This window comes from Canis aureus, chromosome 16 (genome assembly GCF_053574225.1).
Source record: "Canis aureus isolate CA01 chromosome 16, VMU_Caureus_v.1.0, whole genome shotgun sequence".
NCBI classification, from domain to species: Eukaryota; Metazoa; Chordata; class Mammalia; order Carnivora; family Canidae; genus Canis; species Canis aureus.
Window position 1 is genome coordinate 42,192,084 of NC_135626.1, and position 16,313 is coordinate 42,208,396.

The window sequence follows — 16,313 nt, forward strand, 5'->3', positions numbered from 1 at the left end:
AACCCAAACACTCCTTCCATTTCCACAGTCAACCTGTCCACTTGCTGCCCTTGACAGAAGCCAGGCTTCAATTCCTGGAGTTCCCCTGCTGTGCACCAACCAGTAGGCATAGCTGCCCCCAGGCAGCTTTTCTCAAGTTCAGAAAAGGCACACGGTGGGAAGCGTACTCCAGGTACCCATAGGGAGTTGTGACACTGGCCAGACCACCAACAGGTCTCAGCTTTTCCCAGGCCTCGCAGCTCAGGGGGCACCCGACTCCCAGAGCAGGAACAGGGTATCCTGACCCGTGGGCCCAGGACCTGTCCCCTAGGAAAGCCTGGGAAGGGTTTGGAGGACCTGTGCCCCTGTCTTGGGTTTGGCTGGATTCCTTTTTTCACCCCAGTGGAATCAGATTTTATATCATGGATTTTGTAAATTTGAATAGGAAAATGAATGCCTTGGTCCTGAATAAATGCAGTTTGGTTGTCAAAATTCTTTTTAAAAAGATTTTATTTATTTATTTATTTATTTATTTATTTATTTATTTATTTAAGAGAGAGAGAGAGAGCATGGTGGAGGGAGAAGGAGAAGCAGACTCCCCACTGAGTAGGGAACCCAATGCAGGGCTCCACCCTGGGACCCAGAGATCACAACCTAAGCCAAAGGCAGCTGCTTAACCAACTGAGCCACCCAGGTGTCCCAAAAGTTCTTTCAAACATAAGTGTGATGGAGAAGGAAATGAGAGTTTATTGAGGAAGGACTGTGTGTGTGTGTGTGTGTGTGAGAGAGAGAGAGAGAGAGAGAGAGAGAGAGACTTTACATAGATGTTATTGCATTCTATCCTCCTGAACTCCCCAGTAGGTGATTACAGTTACTCTATCACATTTAGGCTCAAAGAAACAAGCCAAAGTCACCCAGCAGGTACGAGTCAGAACTGGAATTTGAGATCAGCAGGTGATGACAAGGTCCTGCCGCTGCTCAGATCTCAGCCCATTGTCCAGGTTTCCAGGAAAGAGCTGACTCCTATACCCTGGCACCCACCACCTGCCTGTCCCAGAGGCCACTCTGCCTTCCTGGAGACTCGCTGGCATAAGTCCCTGCCCTCACCCAGAAGTTCATCTCCAGATCATCCCACTGCTCTCAAAATATGAGAAGCTGACACTTTAACTCAGAAATGTGCCCCGCTCTCCTATAGGAGGCAGATGCTGACTCCACATCTGAATGGGAGAAGAGGAGTCAGCCCCTCCTATCCTGTCTCACTGCCACCCCGACCCCATCTCAGAGGGACTGATCCTTCTGCGACCTCGGCCTTGTCTGGCTGAGAGAACTGGATGGTTTTCCATCTCAGCCTCTCCCCCCAGCACAGGAGTCAGGCCCAGGGGGACAGAGTTCTGGACAGTGGGCCAGTAGGATGGGATGGGGAGTGCAGCCCCAGTGGGGATCCAGGGGAGTTTCTGGAAGGAGAGACCTGGAGCCCAGGGCTAGGGAGGAGAGAGTGAGGTGGGCTGAGGGGCAAGGGGGGCAGTCTCCTAACTAAAGTTGAGGAGTTGCTAGGAGGGCCTAAGGGGAAGAATCACCAAGATGGGGGCAGCTTTGTTAATGGAGCATGCACCTGGTTCAGGTTCTGTGCCGAGGGCCTGCAGGCATTACTTCACTCCATGCAGGGAACTGCTTCAATCTCAAAGTCTGCGATGTCCAGACCAGGATGCTGCTGCAGAGCTTACATTGAGTCATGCAGCTCGCAAGAGGAAGAGCTGCTGGAGAATAGTTTCTTCGCTGAGTACTGGGTTCCTCATTCCATAAAAAGAGGCGTGAGTGAGGTGAGAGGTTCTCAGACCTCAGCCATCTGCAGCTGCAAAAGTTCCCCAAGTGATTCCAACGGATAGACAGCTGGGGCTGAGAACGTGGGCTAGCAGATCCCCAGAGGCCTCTCCAGCCAGCGCCTCTGCAGAGCCAAATAATCTGCTTCCTCCACCTGCCTTCTCATCCTCCATTCATCCCTCTCATCTTCTCCCTCCCATCCTGCAAGTACCCCACAGCTGGATTTAAGGGTACTGCCCAGCATCATTCTCCCCAGGGCCAGTGGAGTTGCCACCATTCACTGTAGACTCAGAATTTCCCAGTGGACGGGGAGCAGAGTGGTGCTCAGATGAATATGAAGAGCCCAGAGACAAAGCGAGAATTCCAAAATGCACTCTGATTTAGAAATGCGAGGGAAACTCACAGAAGAAATTTGAAAGGGTTTGAAAGTGGGTGTCTAGGATAGGAAGAAAGGACAAGAGTGATGCTTTGTGTTATAATTTGATTAACATTTATTTACATGTTAGTTTTGTTTAAAATAATAGTTGATTTGAGGCTCCTGGCTGGCTCAATCACTGGAACATGCGATCTTGATCTCAGGGTCATGAGTTCGAGTCCCATGTTGGGCGTAGAGATTACTTTTTAAAAAAATAGTAATTGACTAAAACACAACAACAAGGAAAGTGGCCTGCCCAGCAGCACTGGGCAAGTTCGCAGCCTATGCTGGGACAGGAACCTGAGTCTCCTGATTTCATCTAGTACCTCTGTTGCCAAATATCCTCCCACAGCCTCTGGCCAGGTTACTAGCCCAGTCCCAAATCCCCTCCCCCACACCACCCAGACAGCTTGGAGGACCCAGCACAGCCCCACAGCCTCACCAGTCAGGTGCCTGATGATGAGGGCAAGCGCCGACGATTGCTCACCCCAAGGTGACTCAGGCAGGAAGGGGAAGGAGTAGGTGTGAGTGAGAAGAGGCTGTTTCTGTGCCCTCACTCCAACCTTTGTCCTCAGGGCTTTCAGATTTAGCAGATAAAATGCAAGATGCGGGATCCCTGGGTGGCGCAGCGGTTTGGCGCCTGCCTTTGGCCCAGGGCGCGATCCTCGAGACCCGGGATCGAATCCCACGTCAGGCTCCTGGTGCATGGAGCCTGCTTCTCCATCTGCCTGTGTCTCTGCCTCTCTCTCTCTCTCTCTGTAAGACTATCATAAATAAATAAAAAAAAAATTTATAAAAAAAAAATGCAAGATGCTCAGTTAAATGTGAATTTCAGATATACAATGAATACTTAAGTGTAAATATGTCTCAAATAGTGCATGAGACATACTTTCCCTAAACAAAATTCATTTCTGGTTTGATTAAAATTTAAATGGACATCTTACGTTTGAGCTGACAACTCAGGATCTTGGGGGGAAAGGCCCCTGTGACTCTTTCCATGGGGGTGAGAACAGTAACTCTGAATGAAGAAAACCCGATGGGGCAATTGGAAGAACCGGGGAGAGGCTGAGAGAAGTGGAAGGAAGGAGGGAGAAGGAAGCTGCCCTATCCTTTACCCAGACCACTACTTCTGAAAGCAGCCCTGGGGCTGACCTGGAGGCATATCTCAGCCAGGGAGACACATCCAGAGGGCCTCTCCATGCCAGACTTCTCAGTGAAACCTTTCAGTACTTTTGGTGCCTCAATACTGGCATCTGAGGTCATCCAGCTGGGGCTGTAGTAGGAATAGAAACAGACCATATTTATAGAAGAACATATTTTTAACTTCTTAAGCCAGAGGAGGGGGGAAAGGCAGAAACCATAAAAGAAAAGATTGATCACTGGATTTCAGATGGCATAACAGCAACACAATTTCTGATTACAAAAGAAACCACAAACAATGATAAAAGAGAAATGATTGATTCAGAGGAAATATTTGCAATATATATAATATCCAGAATATACAAAGAGTTCCCACAGTTCAACAAGAAAAAGAAAAACATTGAAGAAAAATAAACAAAAAATAATGTGTTATTTTATGTGTTAGTTTTATGTGGGTGTTTGTGGATGAAATTTACATTTGAATCAATAAATTTTGGCTAAAGCAAGTTGCCCTCCTAATGTGGGCAGGCCTCATCCAGTCAGTTGGAAGCCTGAATATAACATTTAAAAAACTGGCCTTTCCAACCAAGGAGAAATTCTCCAGTGACTGCCTTTGAACTTCATCTGCACCATTGGCCCTTTTGAGTCTCCAGCCTGCTGGCCCACACTGTAGATTTTGGACTTGTTAGCTTCCGTAATCACATGAGCCAATTCCTTTTAATAAATTTATTTCTGCATATCTTTCAATTGGTTCTGTTTCTCTGGAGAACCCTCATAAAAATAAGAATAGGCAATTCACAAAAGAAATACATACGCATAATAAGCATATGAAAAAAGTGCTCAGCTTCCTTAGAGATCAAGGAAACACAGATAAAACAATCTGGAATATCTCTTGTCATTAGATTGGCAAAACTAACTTCCTTCCTTCTTTCTTTCTTTCCTTCCTTTATTTATTTGTAAATTTATTTATTTATTTATTTATTTTAAATTTTAATTTATTTATGATAGTCACACACAGAGAGAGAGAGGCAGAGACACAGGCAGAGGGAGAAGCAGGCTCCATACACTGGGAGTCTGACGTGGGATTCGATCCCGGGTTTCCAGGATCACGCCCTGGGCCAAAAGCAGGCGCTAAACCACTGCACCACCCAGGGATCCCTGTAAGTTTATTTACAAAAGTAATCTCTACACCCAACATGGTGCTCAAACTCACCCCCCTGAGATCAAGAGTTGCGCACTCTTCTGACAGAGCCAGCCAGGCACCCCTGGCAAAACATCTTTTAAAATGGCATATTCAGGGTGCCTGGGTGGCTCAGTTGGTTAAGTGTCCAAATCTTGACTTTGGCTCATGATCTCAGAGTCATGAGATCGAAACCCACGTCAATCTGCACACTCAATGAAGAGTCTGCTTGAGATTCTCTCTCCCTCTCCCTCTGCCTGGACCCCCTGCTCATACACACCTTCACTCTCTCTTTTAAATAAATAAATAAAAATATTTTGAAAAACAAACAAAATGGGAAGCCTGAGTAGCTCAATGGTTGAGTGTCTGCCTTTGGCTCAGGGTGTGATCCTGGAGTCCCTGGATCGAGTCTCACATCGGGTTTCCTGCATGGGGCCTGGTTCCCCCTCTGCCTGTGTCTCTGCCTCTTTCTCTGTGTCTCCCATGAAAAAATAGATTAAATCTTTAAAAAAATAAATAAACTGGCATATTTAATGTTCATGACTGTATGGGAAATAAGTTCCCCCAAATATGGCAACTGGGAGCGTAAATTGGAAAAATTTTAAAACAACTTGGCATTCACATTTCAAATATGCATACCCTTTATTCAGCAATATTGCTTTTAGGGATTTAACCCCCACATGTGCACTCAGAGACATATTCACACATATTTATTGTAGAATTATTTGTAACTGCAAAAAAAATGGAAACACACAAAAGTCTATTAAATGAGACCGGTTAAGTAAACTATGTAACATCTATAGTGTGGAATACTTGGCAACTGTCAAACTGATAAATAAATGTAAAGACATCCCATGTTCATGAATAGGAAAACTTAATATTGTTATTCTGGCAATACACCCCAAATTAGCCTGTAGATTTAGTGCATTCCCTACCAAAATTTCAGCTGTCATCTTTGCAGAAATTGATCCTAAAATTCATATAGAAATTTGAAGGACCCAGCATAGCCAAAACAATTTCAAAAAAGAAGTTGGAGGATCCACTCTTCCAGTTTCAAAACTTGCTACAATATTATAGTAACCAAGGGATGCCTGGGTGGCTCAGTGGTTGAGCATCTGCCTTCGGCTCAGGTCATGATCCCGGGGTCCTGGGATCCAGTCCTGCATCAGACTCCATTCAGGGAGCCTGCTTCTCCCTCTGCTTATATCTCTTCCCCTCTCTGTCTGTCTCTCATGAATAAATCTTTAAAAAAAAACTGTAGTAGGGGATCCCTCGGTGGCTCAGCAGTTTAGTGCCTGCCTTTAGCCCAGGGCGTGATCCTGGGGTCCCAGGATCGAGTCCCACATCAGGCTCCCTGAATGGAGCCTGCTTCTCACTTTGCTTGTGTCTCCACCTCTCTCTCTCTCTCTCTCTCTCTCTCTGTGTGTGTGTCTCATGAATGAATAAATAAAATCCTTAAAAAAACTATAGTAATCAAGACAATGTAGTACTGGCATGAGGACATATACATCAATGGAAAAGAATTGAGAGTCCAGAAATAAACCCTCACAGTTACAGTCAATTAATTTTATCAAAATTAAAAATCACAAGGCCTGGCCAAAGGGAGTTGGGTGGGCACAGGGACGGGGAAAATGGGCATGGACCCTTTGATGTCATATTTCTTTGTGACTCTGAAGTCTGCTTATTTTCAGTCCTCTCTATTCAAAAAAAAAAAAAAAGATGCACCCTTCTTAAAAGCAAAAAGCAGAGGGAGAGAGATTCCTAAATTAGAGGGTTTAAGGACACTGGAGTGTTTCTTGAGGAATGCGAGAGATGTTCTGCAGTCCTCAGAAGAACTGTACCCTTTCCACTAAAGTGGAATTTCACTGCACCCATTTGACAGGTAAATACCTTTTGTTTAATAAATATGTTTCACATTTCTTTGCCATAGCAATCAGAGTAATTGCATCTGATTCATATTTTCCTAAAGCTTAGGCTCACACCTTGACTATTAATTATCTTGTCCTTTGAGAGTGAAGCCTACAAGGCCCATCAGCTCATCCAGGACTGTTTGCCCCTACATCCAATGTCTCCAGGATGTTGAGCTTCTAAGTCCATCAGTCTGCCTTTTGCATTTTATTCCTGTTAAATGCTTTTAATCCTTGCTAAACTCAAAGTGATTGCTTTTCCTCTGATCTTTCTATAATCTATGGTTGCTTGGAAATCAGATAACATTCATTAAAAATATCTGAACTATATGGGGCACCTGGCTGCCTCGGTCAGTAGAGCATACAACTCTTGATCTCAGGGTCATGAGTTTGAGCCCTATGTTGAGTGTGTGTGTGTGTGTGTGTGTATGCACATACATGTATGAAATAAGAGAAAGACGCTATATGAAGGAAACTTTGAGTTCTCTCACAGAGACAGAGAGAACAGAGACAGTTTATGATTCTATTGAGAGAGTTTAGTGAGAGTTTCTTAACCTCAGTACTACTCATTTTGGGAAGAATAATCTTTGTTGTGGGAGTGTCCTTTGCATTGTGGGATGTTTAGCAGCATCCCTGGCCTCTGCTTGCTAGATGCCCAGAGGACCTCGCCCTAGTTGTGACAACCCAGAATATCTCCGCACACTGCCAAATATCCCTGATGGGCAAATCACTCCTTTAAGGATACTTTTCAGGATACTTGTATCAATCACTCTAGTTTTTTTCCCTGTGTTTATTTTTTATGGTTCTGTGCAGTTGCGGTTAATATGTTCATTTATAGATTATCCTAACATTTCATGAAAAATGTGTGTGCCCATACTTTATTAATGGAAGCATAAATGGGACCTCCCCTTGCCTCAGGATACTCAGGAGGTAAACTGTGCACAAATGTCACTAGCATACAGGGTTGTCCTGATTCTCAGCAGGAGCCTCACACACTCTCCAGACCCTCTCTAGCCCCAGGCTGAGCACCACTGCCACACACAATTCCCCAACCCTGCTACTCCCACACACAGAATGCCACCACCCCTGAATTGGGGTGTTTGTCATCTCCCCCAGCCACCCCTCTGCCCAAGCTCTTTGTTGAGCCTGTGGTGCTCTCCATCCACACTGTACCACCAAACACTGCCTGTCCCCCTAGCCTGGCACTGGGCTTTCTCTGGGCCTCTCCTCTTTCCTGGTGCATCTATCAACCATTTTTGGCCTGAGCCAAAATGGCCTTTTGGCACGGAGCAGCCTGGCTCTTGTTGCTGGCCAATCTGTTCTGTGTAGTACCTTTCTCTCCTCACCGGTTATTTCAATTCCTGGAAGGCAAGGCTGACTCTAACGAGGAAGCCACTTCCACTATGCTCCCACCCCCAGCCCAAGCCTCGTGTCAGGCACCCAACAGCTCCTCAAGCCCACTACGTTGTACTTGGCATTTAATCCCTGCCCAACGCTGCTCTTCCCATCTGGTTTCCTAATGCTCTTCCTAACACCCCCTGCTCAGGAGCTTTGCCAACCCCTGTCCACCTGCCAGTTAACATTCTCCCAGGTTCAGCTCCAAAAGGTGTCCTTAAAGGGGCGCCTGGGTGGTTCACTTGGTTGAGTATCTGCCTTTGGCTCAGGTCATGATCCTAGGGTCTAGGATCAAGCCCCAGTCCAGCTCCCTGCTCAGCAGGGAGTCTGCTTCTCCCTCTCCCTCCGCTCATGCTCGTTCTCTCAGATAAATAAATAAATAATTTTTAAAGTGCCCTTAAGGTAGAATTAAATCTTTTCCTCCCTGCCAAGAGCCAATCTTCCACCTCTGCCCTACACACATCCATTAATACCTGGCACACGATCTTGCACCTTAAATTAGATTGAACGTGAGCCTGTCTCATCTCTCTACCCACTCACACCCGGCCAGGAGCACCCTGAGGAAAGGGCCTGAGAGCTGTCTATCCTTGCCCTCACAACCCTCCCTTCGGGGCCTGGCTGCCCAGCATTTATTCTGAGTTCGTTGAATACAAAAGAAACAGGATGCACAGGTGTCCCTAACCCAGAAGCAGACATCCTGTAAACGCCCTGGAGTGCACCCCCTAAGGGGCAGCTCCCTTCGCCGGCCAACGCACTCCGGGGCCACACCACCTCGGGAAGACTCCGCCAGGCGCCCGCAGCCCGGCCGAGCCCGGCCAGGACGTCACATGATTCTCCAATCACATGATCCCATAAAACAGTGGAGGGGGGAGGGTGGGAAGCGAGAAGAAGGGAGGGACGACCGCGAATTGAGTAAGAAAAAAAAGCAGAGCTTTGCAGGCTGGCCCCGCCTCTACCGTCGGGCAGCAGCCAGTAGGAGCGCGACAGCCCGGACGCCTGGCCAATGGGAACGGAGGTGGGCGGGCCGTCGCGCCGCAGGCCCTAGTCCGGAGCTGCCCGGCCCGGCTTCGCAGCGAGCGCGGGGCCGGTCACAGGTAAGGAGGGCGGCCGCGCAGACCTCTCGCTTCCTCGGCAGTTCGGCCGGGCGGACGTGAGGGCTTGAGGCTCGTCTGGAGTTTCAGCCGGGAGGCAAGAGAAGACTGGCTCAGAGAAGCTCCTTTGGGGCTTTCCGATGCACAGGAGGCAGTTTTACGGGGGGCCGGGGGTAAGCAGTGATTGCAGTGACCCCCACGAGAAGGGGGCTCTCTCCCTCTCCAGCGGCTCCGGAAGCTGCAGCCCCTTCCCCAGAGCAGGGACCACCCCATTCTTGAGCCGGCTCCGGGCCGGTCCGGGTGCTGCTGCTGGTGCTGCTGGTGCTGCTGCTGGTGGTGCTGGGTGGTCCCCGGGGCACTGGGAGCGAGAGAGGCGCGCGCCCTGGTCCTGGAGCTCAGAGGGCTGCGAGTGGGCTGGTGGCCCTGCCCCCTCCAGGGTAGCAGGGCCGGGGGGGTGGTGACCGAACGCGGGGGTTGGGTCTGCCGCTCCCGTACTTCCTCTCGTGGGGGGTGGGACCAGCCAACTTCCGCCTCTCCCGGCCACTTTTCCTGCTCACTCGCAGTTGGGTTGGCTCACCTTTTGGGAATCTCTCTCCTGACGCTGGGAGTTGGGGGCTGCCACCTAGTGGAAGATGGCAGAGCTGGGGGCTTGAAGAGGCTCCTGTCCCTCTCTACCTTGGCAGTGGGGGGTGGCGGGAGAGAGGTCATCCTTGGTTGTGAGTGTGTGCGCGCGTCTGTGCATTGGTATCCACTAGAAGCACACGCTGTACCCCCTAACTTTAGGATGCCAAAGACTGCCCCGTGGTCCCAGATTTGTGCAGACAGGCACCTTTTCCGGCCTAAGCCAGGACAAGGGACAGCCTACGGAAGGTTGAGGTGTGACTCCCAAGAAGTAGGCGGGACGAGTCTTGCCTGGAGCTGTGAGTGTAGAGGAGAGGGTGAAAGGGGCCAAGGTATAGGACCAGCCAGGCGGTGTCCCCTGGAAACGGTCTCTGAGCTGGGACTGGGGCCGCGAAGAGAGCCAGGTGAGGGAGAGAAGGATGCAAGTGACTGGCTGGGTGTAAGTCGTCGCCACACCCAGTGTGCAGTGTCCACACAGACTCATGGGGGAACTGAGGCCCCAAGACAGCAACTTTTGAGGCTCTCACCATCAGTGGTGGCAATTCTAGGACTAGCACCCCAGTGCAGTATCCAGCACCCCTGTGCTTCTCATTTCTGTCCTGCCTTGTCCACCTGCTCAGAAAATGCTTCTGTCTCCCTCCTCTGCTTGGACCCCAGGCCTCTACTCTCCTGGGGTTCAGGGGTCCATTCCTGGGCACTGTGCATGGTGCCACCTGGTGACATGAACCCAAGTCTGGTATGCTTTGTAGCTCTCAAAGCCTGTCGTCTCCATGACTGGATATATGACAAGGGCATGTTACCGAACTTCTCTGAGCCTCAAAGTAAAGGTAATTAGTACTTTGGATGGCTGTTGCAAAAAAGAAAGAAAATAGGATAGAGTATTGTAACTGGCCCGGGAGAGGCTCAACAAACTTTTTTTTTTTTTAAGATGTTATTTATTTATTTATTTATGAGACACAGAGAGAGGCAGAAACACAGGCAGAGGGAGAAGCAGGCTCCTTGCAGGGAGCCTGATGCGGGACTCAGTCCCCAGACCCTAGGATCACACCCTGAGACAAAAGCAGACACTCAACTTCTGAGCCACCCAGGCATCCTGAAGCTCAATAGACATTACTAGTCTTGCCCCTCCAGGCAGGGTAACATCTTCTGGGCCCATCCCATTGAACTAGTAGGGCTGGCTGAGCTTGGAATACTCATTTAGGAAGTCAGAGGTTACTCCCCAGAGACTCATGATTGGTTTCTTCTGCTAGTGCAGCTGTGTGAGTGCATGTGATCTTCTTCCTGTACTGCTGAGTTTCAGCTTCCGGGTAGGGGGTCGGCAGGGTTTGGGGGTGGTATGTTTGGGGAGTCTTAAAGGGCCTGGTGGTGTTGGGGGAGCCCAAGGGCACAGGTGTCTCAAAGGCTGGCCCGGCCTGTGCACCCCTTCCCTGGGTGGTTGGGGACAGCTGGGGGGATAGGTATGGCTGGCCTCTGGGGTAGGCAGCCCAGATTCCACGGGCTACCACACTTCCCTTTTTTTTTTTTTTTAATTTATGATAGTTACACAGAGAGAGAGAGAGAGGCAGAGACACAGGCAGAGGGAGAAGTAGGCTCCATGCACCGGGAGCCTGACGTGGGATTCGATCCCGGGTCTCCAGGATCGCTCCCTGGGCCAAAGGCAGGCGCTAAACCACTGCGCCACCCAGGGATCCCCACACTTCCCTTTTCATAACTTTCTCAACACCCTGGTTTCCCACATCATCATGTGACACCCCTCCCCCACCCCACACAGGGAGGCTTCTGGAGGGGCTGGCTGGGGAAGTGGAACCCCAGCTTTTCTTCAAAGGGGGACTCCCTCTTTGCCCCCCAGCCCAGTCCTCCCATGGCCACTGATGCCTCACCCACTCCCTGGAGGTGCCCCATGTCCCTACAGATCAGACCCACAAACCCCACAAATTTTCCTTTCACAGACTTACGTCTTTTTTTTTTAAGATTTTTTTTTTTTTTAAGTATTCTCTGCACCTAGCATGGGGCTCAAATCTACAACGTCAAGATCAAGAGTCACATGCCTTGTTGACTAAGCCAGACTGGTGCTCTCATACGCCTACATCTTTACACACTCACCCACAGATGGAGACATTTGGCCACATTTTGGGGACACAGATCGACACACATACTTGGTTGTTTTTATTTTTTTTAATAAAACAATATTTTATTAATTTATTTGACAGAGAGAGCACAAGCAGTGAGAGTGGCAGGCAGAGGGAGAGGGAGAAACAGGCTCCCCACTGAGCAGGGAGCTTGACACCAGGCTCCATCCCAGGAGCTTGGGATCATGACCTGAGCTGAAGGTAGACATTTAACCAAGTGAGCCACCCAGGCGCCCCTGACATGCATCCTTGTGTCAGCACTTCTGTCCAGGTGCTGTTACACATATGATGCACATGCAGGATACATATAGGAAGCTGGATCTTGGGCCTCACATCTTTCTTCCTGCCTCAACAGGGAATTGTTGGAGAGGCTCAGGTGGTATCTGGCACGGACCTGGGGGAGTGACTGGCCCCAGAATCAAGGGTCACATGGGCTTGTTGAAGCTAGTCGCCAAATGCCTCTTGGTGTTTTGCAGGCAGACCATGTGGACCCTGGTGAGCTGGGTGGCCTTGGTGGCCGGGCTGGTAGCTGGGACACAGTGCCCAGATGGTCAGTTCTGCCCTGTGGCCTGCTGCCTGGACCCAGGAGGAGCCAGCTACAGTTGCTGCAATCCCATTCCGGTGAGCGCCCTGCAGCCCAGGCAAGAGCTGGCAGCCTGGCATTTTCCAAAGGGGCATCTTGGCATGGCCAGAGAGAGGGGGCAGGCTTGGGTCCTTCATTTTGCCCTCTCCTCTTGCTTTCCAGGGCAAGTGGCCCACGGCGCTGAGCAGGCATCTGGGCAGGCCCTGCCAGCTAGATGCCCACTGCTCTCCTGGCTACTCCTGCCTCCTCACGATCTTGGGGACCTCCAGCTGCTGCCCGTTCCCAGAGGTGAGGGTACCATTAGTTCAACACGGGGGCTCAGGTCAGCATTTAGACTTTCCCTCCACTCACCCCAGGTAAAAGGGCCTAGCCAATGTTGGCGTCTCTGTGTCCCACAGGCCGTGTCGTGTGCCGATGGCCGCCACTGCTGCCCACGAGGCTACCACTGCAGTGCTGATGGGAGGTCCTGCTTCCAAAGATCAGGTGCGGCAGGGGTGGAGGTGGAGGGCAGGCAGATGGGCAGCATGCAGAGGCTGGCCTGCCCAGGAGCCCCGCCAGCTGGGTGACCTGATTCCTGCCCTTGTGCCCTCATTCTCGTGGCATCTGTACTAAACAACCCCTTTGCTTGTGCTGGACAGAGGGGCAGCACCAGGTTAGGAAGGGGCGGGAGAGGATGCCAGACTCAAGGCCCAGTGCCAGGCATTCTGAGGATGGAGAGAGGTCAAGCTGGGCTGGTTTAAGGCCAGTCTAGTCACTGGATGCCCCTCCTGGTGCCATATTGCCGCAGCAGACTGGCTTGTGGGGAGAGTGGGTTAGGCGTGCCTGGGAGAGCACTGAGCCCAGTGCCGGACCCCGAGCCCCACCGTGCTGGGCCTGGAGGCTCTGGCGCAAGCAGCTCCTCGAGTGACGGGAGTATTGGCCTTCCCTGACTGGGTTGGCGGAATCCTGGGTCATCCTGTCCACAGATACCAACCCCTTGGGTGCCATCCAGTGCCCTGACAGCCAGTTTGAATGTCCCAACTCCTCCACGTGCTGCACTATGCTAGATGGCTCCTGGGGATGCTGCCCCATGCCCCAGGTACAGGTTTGGGAAGAGGGGGGTGGGGGAAGCAGCAGGGGCAGAGCAAGGGGCTGGAGAGAGCAAAGACCGGGTCGGAACCATCTCTCGTCAGGCTTCTTGCTGCGAGGACAAGGTGCACTGCTGCCCCCATGGTACCTCCTGTGACCTGGCTCATGCCCGCTGCCTCACGGCCACAGGAAGCCACCCCCTGGCAAAGAAGATCCCCGCACAAAGGAGTAACAGGGCAGGTAAGGAAGTGGGAGAGCATCAGGTTCGGGGTTGGAAGTGAGGCGAGGCCTCATCTGGCTCTCAGCTGGGGAAGAGCTCCCCGCCACCTGGGCTGCCCCGCACACCTCTCTCCCCTTCCAGGGGTCATATGCCCTGATGGCCGGTCCCAGTGCCCTGATGGTTCCACTTGCTGCGAGCTGCCCAGCGGGAAGTATGGCTGCTGCCCAATGCCTCATGTGAGTGAAGGGCTAGGTGCCCACAGTCACCTGGCCCGGACACCTACCTTGGAGGGACGCCTTGGGGTGGGGTGTGCTGGCAGGTCCTTGGAAGCTTGGCTGCTCAGGACTCATGCCACCCCCTAGTGGGGGACTGAGGCAGTGTCAGCTGTCACCTGGCTGCTCCCTGAGCTCAACGGAGATTGGAAGTCACAGGACCTTCCCCTCCCCCCACCCAGGCCATCTGCTGCTCCGATCACCTGCACTGTTGCCCCCAGGATACTGTGTGCGACTTGGTCCGGAGTAAGTGCCTCTCCAAGGAGAACGCTACGGACCTCCTCACCAAGCTGCCAGCACACACAGGTACCAGAGGAAGGCTGCAGACCCCATTCTACCTGCACCATGTGCAGGAGCTCTCCACTGCACTGTTCCAGGAACAGATAAGGGGGTGGGAGGCTGATGGCCACAAGGAGGGGACAGGGCTGGCACAGCCCCCTTTCCTCCACACTAGTCATTGCCTTTGGGTCACTGCTGAGGTGGCCTAAATATACTCTCCATTCTCCACACCTGGGTCCAGCTGTGGCGCCAGCAAGGGGTTGGGTGTCCTGAGGGCCCCCACAGCCACCGCTGACCTGTCCTCCGTGCCTTTCTCACAGTGCAGGAGGTGAAATGTGACATGGAGGTGAGCTGCCCAGACGGCTACACCTGCTGCCGTCTGCAGTCAGGGGCCTGGGGCTGCTGCCCTTTTGCCCAGGTACCCAGGAGTGGTGGGTGGGCTGGGCTGAGCAGAAAGTGGCAGCCAGCTAGGCCTCGTGCCCATTGTCCCCTGTCCATTCACCCTAGGCCGTATGCTGTGAGGACCATGTACACTGCTGCCCGGCTGGGTTTAAATGTGACACAGCAAAGGGCACCTGTGAACAGAACGCCCCCCAGATGCCCTGGATGGTGCAGGCCCCAGCCCGCCTTCAGCTGCTGAACCCCCAGGCCACAGAGAATGACGTCCCCTGTGATAACGTCACCAGCTGTCCCTCCTCCAATACCTGCTGTCGACTTATGTCCGGGGAGTGGGGCTGTTGTCCTGCCCCAGAGGTGTGTGGGTAGGGGGAGAGCATGGCAGGGGGATGACAGGGTCTTAGCCAAGGCAGGTGGCCAGCCTCCTGTTGCTTTGCTCTTCTCTCCCCTGCCTGGCCCACAGGTGGCACACCAGCTGGGTCAAGTTCATTCCCAGCTGGGGGAGCTGTGAGCAGGAGAGGGAGTCGGGCTAGGCAGGGGCTTAGCTTTTTGTCCCATATGGCAGCTTCCCAGACCATCCTGTTCTACCACTGCCCCCCCTACCCCCCCCACCCCTGCCAGGCTGTCTGCTGCTCAGACCACCAGCACTGCTGCCCCCATGGCTATACGTGCTTGGACGACGGGCACTGTCAGAGGGGGAGCAAGGTGGTGAGTGGACTGGAGAAGATGCCTGCCCGCCGGGCTTCCCCATCTCACCGCAGGGATATAGGCTGTGACCAGCACACCAGCTGCCCCGTGGGACAGACCTGCTGCCCAAGCCTGAGTGGAGGCTGGGCCTGCTGCCAGTTGCCTCATGTGAGTGCCCCACCACCACCACCACTACCCCACCTGCCCTGCACAGGGGGTCTGAGTCTCCCAGGGAGAGGAGGGGAGAGTTGAAGGCTGCCCTGTCCCTCCCAGGCTGTGTGCTGTGAGGACCGTCAGCACTGCTGCCCGGCCGGGTACACCTGCAACGTGAAGGCCCGATCCTGTGAGAAGGAGGCAGACTCGACCCACCTGGCCGTCCGCCTGGCCCGTGGCCCTCGCGTGGGTGTGGGGAACGTGAAGTGTGGGGAAGGGCACTTCTGCCATGATAACCAGACCTGCTGTCGAGATAGCCGAGGAGGCTGGGCCTGCTGTCCCTATCACCAGGTCAGTGCCCCCTCACCCCTGCCCTGGAGCTGGGTATCCCTGGGAGCCAGGTGCCCCACTCTGACCCCCTGCCCCCACCCATCTGTGGCCGTCCAGGGTGTCTGTTGTGCGGATCAGCGTCACTGCTGCCCCACTGGCTTCCACTGTGGGGCCAAGGGCACCAAATGTCTACGGAGGGAGAGCCTGCGCTGGGACATGCCACTGAGGGACCCAGCCCCAAGACCGCTGCTGTGAGGCGAGCCGAAGGACTATAGAGTCTGCAGCCCTTGGGACCCTGCTCGGAGGGTCCCCACTGCTCAGGCCTCCCCAGCACCTCTCCCCCACCAAATTCTCCCAAGTCCCCCATCCTGAGTCCCACCCCCATCATGGTTGCTGGGGCCTCAACCTAAGGCCTTCCCTATCTCAAGGGAGGCTGTGGCGAAAGCCATGTTACAAGCTGCCATCCCTCCCTGTTTCCGTCTACCCTGTGGCCAGGTGCTCTTCCCTATCCACAGGTGTATGTGTGTATGTGCTGCAGTAAAGTTTGTACACTTTCTTAACAGCGTCTGATTTGACCACCTTGCCTGCCCTACTCTGAGAAGGGCTCCCACCCAGTGTCCGTGTTCCCCAGCCCCACAGAAAGACAC

At 52.5% G+C, this 16,313-nt stretch overlaps 1 protein-coding gene across 2 annotated transcripts; it reads left to right on the plus strand.

Moving 5' to 3' along the window:
- Nucleotides 1–8,777: 8,777 nt before the first annotated feature.
- On the plus strand, nt 8,778–16,226 carry GRN (granulin precursor). 2 transcript variants are annotated; one of them, XM_077853522.1, is made up of 13 exons: nt 8,778–8,931; nt 12,155–12,299; nt 12,424–12,549; nt 12,660–12,744; nt 13,227–13,339; nt 13,434–13,569; nt 13,691–13,785; nt 14,004–14,127; nt 14,421–14,518; nt 14,608–14,853; nt 15,118–15,351; nt 15,457–15,687; nt 15,784–16,226. In XM_077853522.1, exons 2-13 carry the CDS (start codon nt 12,162–12,164, stop codon nt 15,919–15,921), a joined length of 1,764 nt encoding a protein of 587 aa, XP_077709648.1. In that variant the 5' UTR covers nt 8,778–8,931; nt 12,155–12,161; the 3' UTR covers nt 15,922–16,226. The 2 variants fall into 2 exon arrangements, with proteins under 2 accessions (XP_077709648.1, XP_077709649.1); XM_077853523.1 differs by lacking the exon at nt 8,778–8,931 and adding an exon at nt 8,938–9,101.
- The last annotated feature ends 87 nt before the right edge of the window (nt 16,227–16,313 follow it).

Excerpts from the sequence above, each read along its gene's own strand:
- GRN (XM_077853522.1), top strand. The coding sequence starts at position 12,162 with ATGTGGACCCTGGTGAGCTGGGTGGCCTTGGTGGCCGGGCTGGTAGCT. Across the intron at positions 12,745-13,226 it reads GTCCTGCTTCCAAAGATCAG|ATACCAACCCCTTGGGTGCC; the intron begins GTGCGGCAGGGG and ends TCCTGTCCACAG. Across the intron at positions 13,340-13,433 it reads GATGCTGCCCCATGCCCCAG|GCTTCTTGCTGCGAGGACAA; the intron begins GTACAGGTTTGG and ends ATCTCTCGTCAG.